Raw genomic sequence first — 18,943 nt, 5'->3', positions numbered from 1 at the left:
CAAGACAAGAAGACTGATCTTAGGGATTTCAGTAACTATCTGGACTCAGAATTGCAGACTTGGAGGGCATAAAGATGTTGTAGGGAGGAGGGTTTTAGGTTTACTGGGAACTGGGGAACCTTTGGGGAAAGGAAGAGCCTACACAGAAAGGATGGGCTGCACCTAATCCAAAATGGAACCAGATGGCTGGAGTGTAAAATTGAAAAGGTTGGAAAGGATTGTTTTAAACTAAGGGATTGGGAAAAGCTGACAGATGGGGACGGTCACACAATCTGAGTGGAAATAACAGGAGTACTTGTGGCACCTTAGAGACTAACAAATTTAAATTTGTTAGTCTCTAAGGTGCCACAAGTACTCCTGTTATTTTTGCGGATACAGACTAACACGGCTGCTACTCTGAAATCTGAGTGGAGGCATCCCTTAGGGATGAATTTATTAAAGGGGGAACTCTATCGCCTAGTAAAGAGGATTGAAAAGAAGTTGGTAAATTACAGGTGGGAGCGAGTGAGGAGCAGTCATTTAAACACAACACATGAAGGCAAGCAACCAAATATAGACAAATGGACAAGTGCTGATATACAATTCTAGAAGTCTAACTACTAAGATGGGTGGACTAGAGTGCCTGGAATTAAATGAGCCTATTGATATAATAGGCATCACAGAAACTTGGTGGAATGAGGATAATCAACGGGATGTGGAAATACCGGGGTACAAAATATATAGGAATGACAGAGTAGGTAGTGGTGGTGGGGGAATGGCACTATATGAGTAAGAAAGCAGAGAGTCCAATATAGTAAAAATCTTAAATGAATCAAACAATACCATAAACTCTCTAGGGATAGAAATTCCATGCTTGAATAAGAGGATAGCAGTAGGAACACACTAGCAACCACCTGACCAGGGTGGTGACTGTGATGATGAAATGCTCAGGGAGATTAGAGAGGCTACAAAGGCAGAAAATGCAATAATAATGGGGGATTTCAACTATCCTCATTTTGATTGGGAACATATTGTGACGGGTTGGATCACAGAAACCCCCTTGGGAGCTGCCACCCAATGTACCAAGACTACCCCTGCTCCTGTTTTCCCTGCCAGCTCAGGACTCCAGCACCCTGTCTTGCTGAGCCAGACATGCCCATCTGCTCCAACAAAGACCCAGGGTCTGAATCACTTGCCCCAAAGCTGCAAGTTTACCTGAAAACAGCTCACAGTAGTGTGCTTGTCTTTAGCACTCAGATACCCAACTCCCAATGGGGTCTAAACCCAGATAAATCCGTTTTACCCTGCATAAAGCTTATGCAGGGCAAACTCATAAATTGTTCGCCCTCTATAACACTGATAGAGAGATATGCACAGTTGTTTGCTCCCTCAGGTATTAATACATACTCTGAGTAAATTACTAAATAAAAAGTGATTTTATTAAATACAGACAGTAGGATTTAAGTGGTTCAAAGTAGTAACAGACAGAACAAAGTAAGTCACCTAGCAAAATAAAATAAAATGCGCAAATCTATGTCTAATCAAACTAAATACAGATAATTTCCTCACCAGTTCTAGAGCACTCCCTTTTACAGGCTAATCTCCTTTTAGCCTGGGTCCAGCAATCACTCACACCCCCTGTAGTTACTGTCCTTTGTTTCAGTCTCCTTCAAGTATCCTGGGGGTGTGTGGAGAGGTTCCTTCTTTAGCCAGCTGAAGACAAAATGGAGGGGTCTCCCACGGGTTTAAATAGACTCTTGTGGGTGGAGACCCCCCTCCTCCCTCCTATGCAAAGTCCAGCTCCAAGATGGAGTTCTGGAGTCACCTGGGCAAGTCACATGCCCCTGCATGACTCAGTCTTTACAGGCCGACGCCATTGTCCACATGGTATCTTGCATGTCTCCAGGAAGACTTCTCATGTGGATTGGAGCATTCCAAGATGCATTGTTCCCCAAGTGTTTCCTGATCAGGTACTTAACCTGGCGAATTCCTTCCTAAAGAAGCTGACCAAATGCCTCACAAAGCTTACTTAGAAACCAAGCAAGCATACAGCCCATATTCTTAACCTCAAGGAGAAAATGATATATATGTACAAATAGGATGAATAGATATAGTAGACGATAACCTTTACGGAGATATGTTACATGGCGCAGGCAGCACAAAACATATTTCAGTTATATCATACATACAAGGTGTACGCGTGACTGTGATGATGAAATGCTCAGGGAGATTAGAGAGGCCACAAAGGCAGAAAACGCAATAATAATGGGGGATTTCAACTATCCTCATTTTGATTGGGAACATATCACCTCAGGAAGGGATGCAGAGATGAAATTTCTAGGCACATTAAATGACTCCTTGAGGCACCTAGTCCTGGAACCCACAACCGGAGAGAATTCCTAAGTGGAGTACAGGATCTGAGCCAAGAGGTGAATACAGCTGAACTGCTCCGTAATAGGCAGCAGGTTTAAAATAAACAAAAGAAAATATGTCTTCACAGAGCCAACCTTTGGAACTCATTGCCAGGGGATGTTGTGAACGCCAGAAGTATAACTGGGCTCAAAAAAGAATGAGATAAATTCATGGAGCATAGGTCCATCGATGGCTATTAGCCAAGATGGTCAGAGACACAACCTCATGCTCTGGGTGTCCCTAAACCTCCAACTACCAGAAGCTGGGTCTGGAGGACAGGGGATGGATCACTCAAAATTGCCCTGTTCTGTTCATTCCCTCTGGCTGCTGTCAGAGACAGGATACTGAGCTAGATGGACAATTGTCTGACCCAGTCTGGCCATTCCTATGTTCGTACAAAGAACTGCTCTACTTACAAAGTTGAACGATTGTAAGAGCAGGTGTTGTTTTGAATTTACTTAAATTAGACTAACCACTGGGTCTTCCACAGAGCTCCATGCAGAAGGAGCCTTAAAGCCATGCAGATCTCTGCAGAACAAAGGCCTGATATAGGAGAGGGATAAACCCAGCAGGAGTTACATTCAGTCTGGTCTGAGGGCCCGTGCTCCCACAGCTCAGTCCTCCACAGTCCAAGCTGAACTCTATTACAGAGCAACCCAGTTCATTTGGGCCTCCATCTTTAAATGCCCATCCATGGTCACGTTCACGGAATAACTTTGAAGCCATGACGATTTTGCTGCCCTGGCTTTGATTTATTGTCAATGTACCTCTGTTGCCCCCGGCACCTTTGCTTGGATAAGGATCCCCAAGAGGCAAAAGCAGATAGCGGCAACTGTATCCGATATGGACTCTGCCATGGAAAAGTTTTCAAATTCATGCTTAATCTCTTTTTGGATTGCCTGGGAGGCAATACAGTCAGTGCAGGCACCTGATTATCAGGACTCTAGTTTCTTAGATGGTCAAAAGAGACCATTAATGATCATCTAGTCAACTCCTGTATAACACCGGCCAGAGAATGTGACACAATAATTCCCACATAAAGCCCATCATCTGTGGCTGAGCTAGAGCATATCTCTGAGCAAGGTTCTGTTCCTGATTTGGGAAGGACAGATGGTCTAGTGGTCAGAGTAGAGGACTGGAACCATGGGCTCTACCCCTAGATCTGTCTCTAGTATCCTTTGTGACCTCAGGTAAGTTACTTAACCTCTCTGTGCCTTGGTTTTCCATCTGTAAAATGGGGATAATATTTTCCTACTTTTGTAAAGCGCTTCGGGATCCTTGGATGGGAGGCACTATCGAAATCTAGTCGTGTTGTTATTTGTTTTGTGACCTCAGGAATCTAGAATATTTATCCCTGAACATTCTAACTTCACTACATTTCCAAAAAACCAAAACCAAGCCCCAGCGCCAACCTCAGCAGCTTCATTCTCTCTTCCTGCTGTAATGTTTGATTCAAAAATCTTACAAACCCCAGCTGTGATTTTTGACAATGGAGCCGGTCATATAAAGCTGGCATTGCAGGAGAGAGGACACCAAGATCTGTCATTATTTCAGTGGTTGGTCACCCTAAAGTGAAAGCAGCTGTGCCTGGAGATGGTCAGGAGGAATACTATGTTGGAGAAGAAGCCCTGTCCATGTGGGAGGGTCTTATCTTTGAAATATCCTATTGACCATGGCAGGGCTGCATCTTGAGATGACATGGAGACGCTCTGGAGACACATTTATGAGCATGAGTTTAGAATAGACGTCAGCAAAAGGCCAGTGCTAAAGAGTGAACCCCCTCTGAATCCCCTTCACAATCGAGAAAAGATAACTGAGCTGATGTTTGAGCATTTTAAGATACCAGGTCTGTATCTATCTGTCTAGGCGACATTGGCATTGTATGCATCGGCTCATACCACTGGAATGGTAATGGACAGTGGAGATGGAGTTACCCATGCAGTGCCCACCTACAAAGGACACTGCTTACCTCATGCAGTTTCCAGGCTGGATGTTGCAGGCAGGGATATCACTGACAAGTGGCTGTTCTCTCATGAGCAGGGCGAAGAGAAATATGGTGAACTGTCAGATATCAAGGAGAAGTTCTGCTATGTGGCTTTAGACCCCAACCAAGAGATTAAGAGGAAGTCAGAGGAGGTCCTGAGAGATTATAAACTGCCTGATGGAAATGCCATAAAAATTGGTCTTCACCTCTGCAGAGCACCAGAAATTCTTTTCACGCAGCATTGGCATTGATACACTAGAGCTTCATACTCTGATCTCCAACAGCGTTACAAAGTGTGATGGGGATATTTGCCAGTATCTGCATGGCTCATCCCTCTTTCAAGGACTACATGAGAGGCTGTTTAAAGAGATAGAAGCAACAGAGGGTCCTGTGGCACCTTTAAGACTAACAGAAGTATTGGAGCATAAGCTTTCGTGGGTGAATGCCCACTTCATCAGACGCAAGAGATAGAAAAGAGATAGAGCAGCAAGTCCCTAAAGGAGTTCATGTGAGGATTGTAGCACCGCTAGACAGGAAGTACTCTGTGTGGATGGGAGCGTCCATCATTACTTACTTAGCATCCTTCATGCCAATGTGGGTCACTGTTTGGGACTACAAAGAATAAGGATCTTCTGTTGTGCACAGAAAATGCTTTTAAGAGGATTGAACTCGGGTTAGGGTTGAATTGTGTCAGCTACCATTGAGAATTGCATTGAAGACATAACTGGACAAAAAAAAGTTGTCCCGCTTGTGTGATGGTGATTGAATAGAAGTGAAAAAGTGCATTAAATGATCTTTGCAGTGTTGTTGTAGCGGTGTTGGTCCCAGAATATTAGAGAGACAAAGGTGGGTGTGGTACTATCTTTATTGGACCAGCTTCTGACGCTGAGAGAGACAAGCTTTCGAATTACACAGAGTTACAGGACCTGAAGAAGAGCTCTGTGTAGCTCGGAAGCTTGTCTCTTTCACCAACCAAAGAGATTACCTCACTCAGCTTGTCTCTCTGTGGTATTTATAAGGTGCTCATCATCTTGGAATCTCTGGTATTAGTAGTTATTATAGCTTAAAAAAGGATGTTCTGGGGATAAACTGGAATTATACCTCCACCCTCTTGTTCCCCCTCCCTGCCCCGGGCTTTGCACTCTGTGTAATCATTTGTGTCCATGCCAAGTGTGTGCCAAATGCCTCCATATTAGGATTGTAAATGTAAATGGCTGCATGAGGGTGAGGGCAATGGCGAATCAGGCCCCTTTTCTATAAGAAAGTCAGCTCTAGAGAGTTTCCCTGCTGAGACTGTCCCTTAGTGCCAGAGGCTTTTCTGATGGTGTCACCTGCCCTTTAGGGACTAAGCAAACTCATTTCACACCAGCTCTTAAGTGTGTCTGGCTTTTATGTCTGAGAGCCTGGGTGGGATTTGAACCAGTGGCCAAGAGGCAATTCGCTCGGAAGTACCTTCTCTGCCCCCTCCCCTTGGCATGGGATGGAGGACTGGCAGGCCCTCTTGCTCCACTAGGGCGGCGCTGTCATACTGGTCCTCCTCCTTTCTATGACTGGCGGCCCCTCGCTAGGGTATAACATATCCGTCTTCTCTACGGCTGGCGGACCTTCCCTAGGGTGGCGCTCTCTCTTTCGGCCCGCCTCTCGATGGTATGTGAAGGGCTCCGCTCTCGTGCGGTCTCTATGGTTAGGGGAAGCAGGTCGACGCTCCCCTGGTGACACGTCCCGGCGCCGCCCGTCGTTGGCTTTGGCCGCCATTTTATGTGAGCCGCAGCCGGAGCTAGACGGCCGGGACCAGAGGAACCACGATACCGGCGGAGGGGAGCTGGGCCTCTTCCGCGTCCCGCCATGCCCTCCTCGCCGCTCCGGGTGGCCGTGGTGTGCTCCAGCAACCAGAACCGCAGCATGGAGGCGCACAACATCCTTAGGTAACCGGGGCCTGCCCGTCACCCCCCCTCCCCGGTCCGGGCCTGCCCGTCGTGACCCCTTCCCTCACCGAGACCGCCCCCCGTCTCCCCCCTACACGCCCACAGAGGCTGCTCGCCGCCGCGTCTGCCCCGGGGCCTGCCCGGGACCGGATCCCCGTCTCCCCGCCCACGCACCGGGCCCAGCTCGCTCTCCCATGAGCTCACACCGGGAACCACCGGCGGGGGGGAGGGGATCGTGAGTCTCCCGGCCCTGGGCACTCCATAGGCGGCCTTCCCGGGCTCCCCTACCGCCCGCTTCCTCCGGGCCCTCCTTTTGCCCGAGCAACCTGGGCCTGCCCCGCTGGGGAGGGTTGAACCGGTCCCTGTGAGACTGACCCCAAGTCCTGGTCTCCATCGGGTCTCGGCCCCGTATTGAAATTTGGGGCGGTTCGGTTCACACTCTCGCCGGAAGAGCTCGATCGGGCCCCACCTCCGCTAGCCTCGCTCAAGTCCCAGGCTGGGTTGTCCGAGAACCGCACTTAACCTCCGTGGACAGGGGTCTGGGCCCTATCCCGGCTCCTCGGCTTCAGATAACCAGGCTGCGTCCGCCCCTCTGATAAGGCTGGTCTGTGCGGGGCTGGTCCCAGGGCTCTGGCGGAGCATTTCTTCCCCCCCCCCCCCCCCCTGCTTGCAGGCCCGGAGCAATCCCATGAGCTGGCTTCTAGGTGCTCGGCAACATAAAACCCACCTGCCCCCGGTATCATCCGCCCTCTCTGAATACACCGGCGGGATTCAGAGACTCGAGCCCCCTTTCCCTGGCTTGTTGGAGGGAAGCTGGACAGGCCACTCAGCTCTGAATGTTCAACTTCCCCTTCAAGAATATGGCCGCTCGCATATTTAGTGCTGCACATCTTTTCAACTCTTCACTTAGTTTAGGGCGGAACATACAAGAGAGAGACGGAAAGGAGGGAGGAAAAAAGTGATTAGCCAGAAAGTGTGTTTGTTGAATCTCTCATCTAGCATAAGGACGTAATCTAGGTCTTTGTTTAAAATCACTTGAAAGGAAAGTTTAGGAATAAACTGTGGAATTTATTTAAAATGTTTTAAATGTACAAATGGCATGTAAACAATAAAATATCACGTGGGTGGTGGCAGCCATCTTGGTCCAAGGCAATTTACCATGTTAGTAATATTCAAACTCATTGTAAGACAGAGACAATAGTATCATAAACATTCTATTGTCATATTAAAAATGAAGGGATTTTAAAAATGCAGTATATTTTTCACATTTTGCTGTTTTACTCTTTGTATTTCTCTCAGCTCCTACAAGGGAAACGGATGAAGTCACTTTTAGGTTCCCAATGCTGCAAGTTCTGTTTGGGATTTCAAAACAAAACATGAAAACATTTCTATTGATCTTAAATCTTGCAAATGAGCTCTTAGCCTCTTAGCACAAAACTTAGGTTTTAAACAATATGAGTTAATAGTTAGTCCCTTAAAATCAGCATTAAATGGCTGTCTAGATAAAACAGTTTTTTTTCTTGTGTGCTGATAATGCTTCAAACAATTAAAATAGCAATGTTATAAAAATAATTTACTTCTTCCATTTCCAAAATGGCAGGTGAAATTCAGTATTGATAAGTGCAAAGTAATGCACATTGGAAAACATAATCCCAACTATACATCCAAATGATGGTGTCTAAATTAGCTGTTACCACTTAAGAAAGAGATGTTGGAGTCCTCGTGGATCGTTCTCTGAATACTCTGGCTCAGTGTGCAGCAGCAGTCAAAAAAGCTATTAGAATGTTAGGAACCATTAGGAAAGGGATAGATAATAAGACAGAAAATATCATAATGCCATTAAATAAATCCACAGTATGCCTATTCCTTGAATGCTGCTTGCACTTCTGGTCACCCCATCTCATATATCAGAATTGGGAAAAACTACAGAGAAGGGCAACACAAATGATTAGGGGTATGGACAGCTTCTATGTGAGGATTGATTAAAAAGACTGGGACTGCTCAGTTGAGAAATGTTATGACTAAGGTGGGTATGATAGAAGTCTCTAAAATCATGAATGGTGTGGTGAGGGTGAATGGGGAAGTTTTTATTTATTTACACACACACACACACACACGGTCACCAATTGAAATTAATAGGCAGCTGGCTTAAAACAAACATACGGAAGTATTTCTTCACACAGCGCACAGTCAACCTGTGGAACTCATTGCCGTGGGATGTCGTGAAGGCCAAAAGTATAACTGTGTTCAAAAAAAGAATTAGATAAATTCCCAGTGGATAGGTCCTTCAGTGACTATTAGCCAAGATGGTTAGGGACTCCCCATGCTCTGGGAGTCCCTAAACTTCCAACGCGCCAAAATCTGGGACTGGACGACAGTGGATGGACCACTCGATAATTGCCCTCTTCTGTTCATTCCCTCTGAAGCATCTGGTGCTGACCGCTGTTGGAAGACGGGATACTGGGCTAGATGGACCATTGGTCTGACCCAGTATGGCCATTCTTATGTTCATTTATGCTGTTTTGCTATTTACATATTACTAATGTGGACAATGGAAAATATTCATTTTCTAGTGAAGTTCAATTTGTGGTTTATAGACTCCTAAGTCAGAGATGGAAAATACCTATTTGATCATCCAGTCCATCTTGGTGTTGTGGGATTTGTGCCCTGCAGTACTTTACATGTTTTTCCAAAGCACACTACAACTAGATATTGCAGCAAACAATGTGGGGGAATGTTTCAATTGAACAAAACTGTTATTGAAATTTTAAAATAGCATAGAGGCATTTAGATTGCATTTTATAAAGTTTCTAAGACAAAAAATTAGATTTTTATAATACAGGATACCGTGCCTTTGAAACGATGGGCACAGATTTACATGACATCTAAAAATACCTTTAAAGAGCTTTCTGAAACATGGTGCTCTGAGGGGTTGTAAAACTTTATTCTGTTTGTAGTTTATTTTAAAATATTTGTACTGAGAAACTGAAACAATACAATTAAAACCCTATTACGGGGCTTTTCTTAGTGTTGAGGAAATTCTACTAAAAAGTTCAATATTGTTTACCCTTATCTCAAGTCTCACTATTCACTCGTATAAGCTTTACGGATAGTCTTTTAAACTAAGTACAGATTTTGTTTAAAAAAGTAAGTGTGTGTGTGTGTGGTTTTTTTTTTTTTTTTTGTCTTTTCGCTTTGGCAATGTTGTTTTTTCTAGTCCTTAATTTGTGGAGGATACGTTTGTCACTACTGCCCATAGTCGTAAATTTTTAAGATATTTTTTGATCTGCCTGAAGCATTATAGAATTTAAAACCGTTTATTTCGTTAGTCTTAATACATGGTTTATATGAGGTTTTTTCAATATTTTTATTGTAATAGGGTCTTATGCCCTTTTTTTTTTTTTTTTTTAATGCATGAAATTATCAGGTGTTTCAGATAGGCTTGAAATAAAATTGAAAACTTGTCCTTGACAAAAATATCAATATTTGTCTCTGTTTTGGACTCAGAAATGCCAATTCCAAATAAAAACATTTTCCTGGCACGTTTCAACTCTTCCTCCTGCCCTCCCCCAAACAGTGCTCTTGTGTATAGAAACTTCAGGATTTGAGATGGTTCAGAATTGATCAAATTTTCTTTTAAAGGTCTGCCCCCTACCCCCCCCCCCTTTTTTTTTTTTGGAAAGGGAGTTAAAATTTGAAGATATTTTTTGAGAAATCTATAAACTCTTGACCCTTTTAAATTGAAGCACAGTGGATTCCATGTAGGATGAGATGTATGGTTTAGTTTGGAAACTTAGTTAAGACTGTTTGTCAGACTGACATTCTGTATAGCTTTATACTACCACTTATGCCTTACAGAGAGTCAGCTGTCTGTATGTTTTCTGTATTCTTTGTTCTCTATGGCTGCAAATGTCCTACAAGATCAAATACTAGCTGCTTTCTGTTTTTTTTTAAAATGGCTTTCCCAATGTCCCAATATAGTCCCTTATCTATTGCTTGCTACAACCATAACACTATGATATAAAAGTCTAACAAGAGCTGTGAAGCTACTGCATATATGTAGCATGTTGAAATATAAAACCAAACACAAAATACCCCAAACAATATTGACCAAATAAATGACTTTCATGATACCTTAAAAGTTTCCAAACCAGATGTCATTCTGTAACCATACTCGGCCACACCTGGCTTATCCTATGTTGTAATTACTTGTATAGTTTTCACTTGGGATACAGTACAACAGGGGTTCTCAAACTGGGGGTTGGGACCCCTAAGGGGGTCATGAGGTTATTATATGGGGGGGGGGTCGTGAGCTGTCAGCCTCCACCCCAAACCCCGCTTTGCATCCAGCATTTATAATGGTGTTAAATATATAATGTTTTTAATTTATAAGGGGGGGTTACGCTCAGAGGCTTGCTATATGAAAGGGGTCACTAATACAAAAGTTTGAGAACCACTCCACTACAACATAGTAACATGTTCTCTTGCATAGTATTTTAAATGAATGCAGTAATACTACATAAAATCATAGTTATCTATGGGAATTTGCACAGTGAAAGATAGTACCTTTGCATGTGTGTATGTAAGCATAATACAGTAGAACGTTACCGTTTCTCTTTTGGATCATGAAAATTAAATACAAAGGAGTCTACAGTACACTGACAAAGTCAAGGTCTCTGAGACAGTTTGCCACTCTTTAACTCAGGTGTGGCCAGCCTGAGAAGGAGCCAGAATTTACCAATGTACATTGCCAAAGAGCCACAGTAATATGTCAGCAGCCCTGCGCGCGCTCCCCTGCCCCACTCCCAGCACCTCCTGCCCACCTGCTGATCAGCGCTTCCCCCTCCCTCCCTGCACCTCCCGATCAGCTGGGAAGGGCTGGAGTGGGGGCAGAGCCAGGGGTTGAGCAGTGAGCACCCCCCGGCACATTGGAAAGTTGGCGCCTGTAGCTCCAGCCCCGGAGTCGGTGCCTATACAAGGAGCTGCGTATTAACTTCTGAAGAGCCGCATGTGGCTCCGGAGCCACAGGTTGGCCACCCCTGCCTTAACTGGTTTAAAGTTGTTGTGCAAGAGCAGTAGCCATTTAGGGAAGGGGGAAGAATAACTTTGACTTAAAACTTGTCAGTGAAGAAATCCTAATGAAAATGGCTTTCTTATAGTTTAAGAATCTGATCCATTCATAATGTAACTATTTGTATAGTGGCAGTCCTCAAAGGCCTCAGTTAGGATCAGTACTTACATTGAGTATTGTATAAACTTGTAAAATGACATTTCCTGCAAGTATTTTGGGTCAGTCTAAGACAAGATGCAACAATTGAATCTAGCAAACAGTAGAAGGGAATGGGGGAGAGAGAATGAAGGTAACAGTAATAAAGTTCCATGGTTACATAGGTTAGTTGCACGCACAGCATCATGGTTCTGAACCATTTGATATTTAATTATATTTTTATAAAAAAAAAATTAAAGTCCCTGGGTTTGGTGATAGTATTGTTACAGTATAGTGTGTATCAGAATGTGAAACTGCAGTAGATTAATAGAGAATGTATATAAAGCAAACTGAATCCTACACTGAAAAATATTTCAGATTTATATTTCCTTTTATGAAGGCACATTATAGTAGTAGTGTTGCCAGAAAAGAATATAAATTGATGTAAATGAACAAAGTTATGTTCTACGGCTACATTCTTCAGGACCGAGAACTGTTTGTCAATTCATTATTGTAACCACATTGTAAATGGACCAGTACTGTGTAAATTATATCATCTCAACATGGCAGTTTGAACATATGTTTATATTTATATACTAACTACAGGAATGCATGATGGTGTGATAAGCCAGTGAAGGAAAGACTAAATTACCTGGGTAAAAGGCAGCGTGAAGCCTCCAATATGTAGGCATAATATAGGGGCTATAGCAACTGCAGTTATTGCCTTTTATCAGTTTGCATCACAGTCCAGTGTTCTTTGTTATTAGTTTGTAAGCCTTAAGTGAAAGCGATCTAACTCATTTACTGAACCTAGTCTGTTTCTAGGCCCACAGTACAGTGTGCTCAGACCAGGAGGAAGGGAATGCCCCTTGTAATCAAATTAGAAGAATCACTGGCAGGTTCCAAAGGCTGGGAAAGTCCATCTTCCATTGAGAACTAGAGAAATAAAATCTACCTTGAAGTAACACAAGACGGGACAATGAACAGATCTGAATATAGAATAGACTGGGTACAACTTGTATAGTGCATTGTCCAAAATTGTAAATTAAGCATGTAGGGAATTACAAATGGAAACAGGATTAAAGGAATTGGGATTAGTTTACAAGATAATATTTAGAAGCTTGCAGTATTATCCCAGTTGCTCTTTACCTTGAGTATGCACAATTTATCTGATTCAAATTCTCCTTTTCTGTCACTTAATGCAGATACAAGGATTTTCTTTTACCAGCAAATCTTTTCAAATTTCCAAATTCATCATAATGAATTTATATACTTTATTATAAAGAGAGTACCTCACTGAAAGTGCCTTCCTAAAAGGAAATGTACTTTTGAACTGTTTCAGTGTAGAGTTCCATGCCTACTGTGTTTACACTGTTAATCTGTTGCATTTTCAGACTAATATTGTAACAACTCCTCAGTCTCTTGAAATTAGGATTTCTGTATTTGTAGCTGACTTCTAGTTTTATTCAGAATTTGTAGCTTTTGAGTGAGGACTTATGCATTACATATACATTCATACAAGTTCATTTTTAGGAAGTTGTGTGTTGAGAATTCAGGTGGGGGTGTGAGGTATATTATTAATGGTGTAAACAGAATGAGAGTTGAAAGCTTATAACAGAAACTTCATTAGAGCCTTAAACCACAAATCCATGTAATATTGGGGGTGTAACCACATAAGAGAAACAGAAGTTCAACCAAGTACAGTTTACAATAAACAAGCTTCAGTCAGACTTTCTATACCAATTGGGTAGTATCAATCAGCAACTGAACTAAATGAAGAGTATGCGTACCTTTTTGTCAAATAATTCCCCTTTTAGTTTACAAAAACATGTTTTTAAATTGTGTTTAGCTTGAAAGGAGCAAATGCCAACATTGATTTATTACATTTTATATTGATAGAATTTGACTTATTTGACAAATGTATTCAAAAAGGCAAACCTAGAAATTGAGCAAGTTGTCCACTTTCTGAAGGTTTCAGAGGCAGAAACCAGTCAGCAATACGCTTTTAGATTGCAAATGCAGTTTTTAAGAGTAAAGTGCATGCCGGCTAAATGGGATCCAACTTCAGATTAAACTGAAAAAATTATTTAAAGAAATGCTGTTCATTATTCTACTTTTATTCATTATAATGTGCGTTAAACTTGCCCAGGAACTGAATGTTTACTTTTTTCCTAAATAATGTCATTCAATTGCAATAAAGCAGTTATTTTACACCCCTTTATATTACGTTCAATATTGGCCATTCGAGAGAAGAATCTCAGCAGTATTTTGAGTTTAAGGTTAAATGAAATTCCCTTTTTAGAACACAGGGTCATATAAGGTTCCAGAATATTAACTTTACCTGCTTGGACCTAAGTTCTGTTTCTTCAGCTTTTAGATGTCACCAGCGTCTAAAACTGAATAAGGACTGCTGTGTCCTTTTTCAAGTGTTAGTGTTTCATCAGTGCTGTCGAGCACTGCTGTCAGCTGTTAAACTGGTTCCTAGAAGTAGAGAGTTCTATGTAGAGTGCTTAGAGAGCCTTCTGGTGGAAAATGCAATTGCCACAATTCAGTGTACTTAACTTCGTGCCTAACTTTAAGCATATGAGTAGTCCCTCTGATTTCACTGAAACTATCTTTGTGCTTAAAGCTGGGCACATGCATGCCGAATCAGGGCCTATCTGTGTAAAGTTATTGCTAAACTAAGGCTATGTCTACACTTGCAGAGTTTTTGCACTGTCAGTGTCGATGATAGTGAATCAGTGAAAGAAAAGCGCTGGTTTGTGTACTCACTTCCACAGGCATCAGAGAGTGTTTACATTTGCAGCACTTCTATCCCTGATGAGAGAAGCGCACTGAGGGCAGCTATCCCACAGTGCAGCTCTCTCTATTTTGACGATAGGCCTTGTGGGAAGGGGCGGGGGTGATCGCGGGGCATCCTGGGTCTCTGCACAGCCTCCTCTCCCCAAACATTGATCAGCTCCAGTAGCTCAGCATTGCTCCAAGCAGGGGATCGTTTATTCCATGGAGCGGGCATTGTCACCTGGCCAAATGATAAGTGAGCACTTGCCAAGAAAACGGGAAGGGGAGTTTCAAAGTTCCTGGGGCTTTACAGGGGGAGGGGTGGATGTCTGTTTACCTGGTGTCAGCAGCAGAGCTGCTGGCCAGAGTGGTCACCTAGGCACTCTGGGATATCCTGTGGAGGTTAAAAGCTCAGTAAACAGGAAGAACATGTCTTCACTTGCACATCACCACACAAGCATCACCAGTAAGATCTATATGCCTCTCGTGGAGGTGGTTTTCTTTTTGCGGTGAAACTTCTGAGTTTCACTGCAAAAAGGCATTGGTAAATGTAGACTCTCCCACTGTTTCTGTGCAAAAAAGGGACTTTTTCTGCTTTAAATGGAAAGTGTAGACATGCCCGGAGTGTGGGTACAATCTCCTATCTAGGCTCATAACTTTAACTAGCATTAATGGAAATCATTTACATAAATCTTCCATCCATCAATGGACCTCTTAATGCATTGGGTTAGAATTAGGCATTTGCGGTAATCAACAGTGATCTGAGGTGTGCTAGTATTGTCTTGCTGTTGCAGTAGATGGTGTACTTGGAGTCATCTTAATATTTCCCATATAGTTATAAATAACTTTACTCTTAGCTTGATAATGCAAGACTCTATAAATCATCCTTTACTGTAAATGTTAGATTTTTTTTGTATTACTGAAGACTGGTGCTAGCTATTTAATAAGTTATTTGATGATTCACTCACTAATCCAAACTTGTTTAATTGCTTAGCAGAAGAAGGCTGTGCTGAATAACTCAATTGGTGCTAGAAATCACTTTTCATACAGTTACCAGAAATGTGCTGAAACACTTTCTAATTATGTCAAAGTAGCACAACCATGTTGTGTAACTGACACACACAGATGTACTCTGGCAACTACTAATGCCATATAAAGACTTCAGTTTTGAGAGAGGTGGTCTGACTGTTTAGTGAAGAGAGGCCTCTCAAAAATAAGTCAAAATGCATCAAAATTTCAAATCTTGGGGTAGGAAGCCTTGCCAATGAAAGGTTTCTATTCTTTCAGATGGGATGCAGACTTCTTCAAATGCAGCTTTTACCTTTTGAGAGAGGGTGGCTATGGTAAGTGTTGTGGTGAAAGCTGTGGCCAGTATGTCTGCACCTCCTGTGACTCATTTCAGCCAGTGGTATTCAAACAAAACAAGATCAAGGAGAAAAAAGTGGAAGAAAATGACTTGACTATTGCAATTCTACTGTTCTGCCCTAGGAGGGAGGGCGGGCGGAGAAAGAGGAAGAAGAAAAGGGTACGGTGCCAAAATCTTCTCTTACGCTATTATCTTATGGCAGAGTCGTATTGCGAAATCCCACTACTTGATGAAGTGATGGCTGTAGGGCAGCAACAGATGGGTGGAGGAGGGGAAGGAGAGGGATAAGGGAACTCCATTTTACAAACCTGTTTTTTTCACAGGTACGGACTGGCTAACTCTCACTATTCGTAGTCATTCCAGATACCATTTTACATCATGTAGTGTACAGAATTTATTAGTGAGCCTTATTTCCAGATCAGATTTTTAAATGGGGGCGGGATTTGTTCTTTTACTGAAGCAATTCTCATAAGTGACCACCTATTTTCATGGACTTTAAAACGTCTTTATTGGTTATTGTAGCTGCAGGAATGAAAGTTGGTGTAAATCTGATGTTTACTTCAGACCAGTTTGTGTTCACAATTCTTGTATAACTGCATCTCAATTGTTTAGTATTTAAATACTTTCTTAACTTCAAGACAGCAGTATTTAAATACTAGACAGCAGTATTCTTACATGAGAATTCAGTTTTTATAATGGGAGATTGGTGTTAGCCCCCCATGAAGTTATTTGTGTTTTATTACATAAATAACTTCGCCTTTCTGGGATTCCACAGATAGAAACATACTGATGTATTTCAGCTACAAAACAGATTTGGTGTGTTAGTTCAGATGCAGCAAAGTTTACAAAAACTGAACAGTTTGAATTTAATCATTAAAATTTCCATCTGTCGTGGTTCTCCTACTGTACTTTTTTGCCCAATAGGGGCAATAGAATGAAACTAATGTAAGTATGGAAAATGGCCTAGGCATTAGTAGCCGAAATATTAGCCTCTGTATCAAGGGTTGGGGAAAGGAAGAGAAATTAATCTTTTAAAAAATAAAGTCTTCCTCTCTTCACTGTGGGGAATCATACACTCTTTCCACTTCCATCCATCCCAGCTGTCCTCCCATGGTCTAGCAGAAAGAAACTAACCAGGATCACCTCAGTTTCATATCACAGCTCCTGTCTCCACTGTGTGCAGAAACAGTAGAGCATTCAGAATTATTGGAGAGGGAAAAAGTATAGGAAGGTGAGAAGAGGGGAAGATGGAATAAAAACACGGTAAGACAAATGCATTACTAAGGCAGCCTTCCTCCTATTTGTGGTGTGGCAGCACACGAGAGCTTAGGACAAAGCTTGGTCCTTCACAATCTGTGCCAAGAAGGTTTTGGAGCACTACAGAGACCGAGCACTCAGCCCCTGGGAATAGGATGTGCATAAACACTTAAAATTAAACACTTGTATTTTATTTTTGTTTCTTGCAATTTGATACCTGGAGAGCAAGGAAGTTAGATGCTGAAGGTCAGATGCTCACAGTACATGCTCACATCTTCTGCTCTGGATCTCAGGGCTTGAAAACTTCAGTCTCTTCTTTTGTGTGTTGATAGTTCAGTGAAGTTGCAAGTCTGGGTCTTTAGAAAGCAAGCCACATCTTGAAATGCCTTTCCACAAATCACATCAGAATTAGAAAGCCAGATGTTTTTACCTCCTACACAATACTGACCGACCACTTTGCTCAGATTCTCTCACCCTCTGCTTTCTGACAGGCTAGTGGACAAGTTCTTCGAAGTACTGATACTCCACAAAACTTATTACTACAATCCTTTGTTTTCAAGTGGATGCTGGGCAGCTTGCTGAAGCCAAGGGTATTGGTGGCACTTAATACATTAATAAAATAGCCAACCAAATAAACATAAATATGAGAAGTATGGTAGGCTTGAGCTTGGTGATATAGCATTATGGTTGGGAAGCCATACTGGGAGTAGCAGATATTTGCAGTGGGAACCGTTGTATCGCAGTATATGTGAAGCCACAGACTGTGATCCTGCTTCTCCTAATCTTAACTCCACAAATATTTAACGGGATGTGTGTGCACGCGTGTGCATACACGCCCCCCCCCTTCCATAATGACCTAGTGAAAAGATATCTAAAAGTCAGCACCATGCAGTTGATTGTTTGTCTGGCCCTCAAAATCTCTCTTCTGTTGTAATTATTAAACTAATAGCTGCTGACAGGAATGGAATGGAAGACATGCCTGGTTTGTTATAACTTTTTTGGCTACAAGTCAATAAAGTATCCATTAGACTCAGGCAAAATTTGTGGACAAACTAATTTTCAATCTGGCTGGAAAAACTTAGCTGATTCCGATGCTTGTACTTTTATTAAATTTAAACAAACATTTGATGCTTTTTAAAAATATTTGGTGGTAGAAAGGTTTATCATTCTCAATTTGAAAAAAATGAATGTTCTGTTTGAAATATTGAGTACTATCATTTCTTATACTGCTCCTTATGCTTTCAGACGTCTTTCTGATCTGTAACAGTGAATGTTCTGCATTCGTACTTGTGCAATTCAGCATGGACTGATTTAAATGAAAGGAGGAAAGTAACTAAAAATAGTCCTAATCGTTGCACAGCTGACTTGCTTTGCTGAAATTGTATAGCGGTCTCTTGGAAGCTGCATATGTGCGTTTTTAAACAGTAAATTGACATTTCAGGGAGACTTAACAACCCAAAGGCTAAGCATTGTATGCGTATCAATTTAATTGGAGAAGTTTTTAAAATGGTACAATTCTTTCAGAAGACCGGTAATTTGGGTCAAGAAGTAGGGAGTCTATAGGAATGAGTAAGATCTCTTATTTAATCACTTGCTTTATTAGATACTGAAATTGCCAAGTGCATTTCTTAAGTAGGTATCCTGAAAGCTGCGATAGAGGGACTTCAGTTAAAACAAGTGAGAACCAAGCATAAGAGGACCTGTCACTTATACATCAGAACCCAAATTCTGCAAACCTTTGAGTCTCTTAGCACATTTTTTCCTGGTTAGACAACCAACTGTTTTGTTGGTGAGGCAGATGGGGCGAATGGAGTGGAATAAAATGGATAAAAACAAAACTGCCTTTCTTTGCAGCGAAAATAACGGATGGGGTTGTGGGTGGTTTTTGTTGTTTTTTGCTGTCCCTCCTCATCTTTCTCCCTTAATGATTGTCACTGTACACGTTTGCTTTCTTGTTTAATATGTAAGGTTGTTGGCGTCAATTAGCTACTACTAAAACTATAATTCAGTTATTTATTTACTTGCTGGTCATT

General features: G+C 42.1%; 1 protein-coding gene and 1 pseudogene across 1 annotated transcript in view; both read left to right on the top strand.

Annotated features, from left to right (window-relative positions):
* Nucleotides 1–3,834: 3,834 nt before the first annotated feature.
* Nucleotides 3,835–4,626, top strand: LOC135893521 (actin-like; annotated as a pseudogene).
* A 1,450-nt stretch (nt 4,627–6,076) lies between these two features.
* SSU72 (SSU72 homolog, RNA polymerase II CTD phosphatase) overlaps nt 6,077–18,943 on the top strand; it is a 59,065-nt gene continuing 46,198 nt past the window's right edge. The window contains exon 1 of the mRNA XM_065421244.1: nt 6,077–6,300. Within this exon, the coding sequence (XP_065277316.1) occupies nt 6,221–6,300 (80 nt within the window). The 5' untranslated portion in view covers nt 6,077–6,220. The remainder of the gene's footprint in view (nt 6,301–18,943) is intronic.

Source organism: Emys orbicularis, chromosome 22 (assembly GCF_028017835.1).
Source record: "Emys orbicularis isolate rEmyOrb1 chromosome 22, rEmyOrb1.hap1, whole genome shotgun sequence".
Lineage (NCBI taxonomy): Eukaryota > Metazoa > Chordata > Testudines > Emydidae > Emys > Emys orbicularis.
This window is presented reverse-complemented; position numbering and strand designations above follow the sequence as displayed.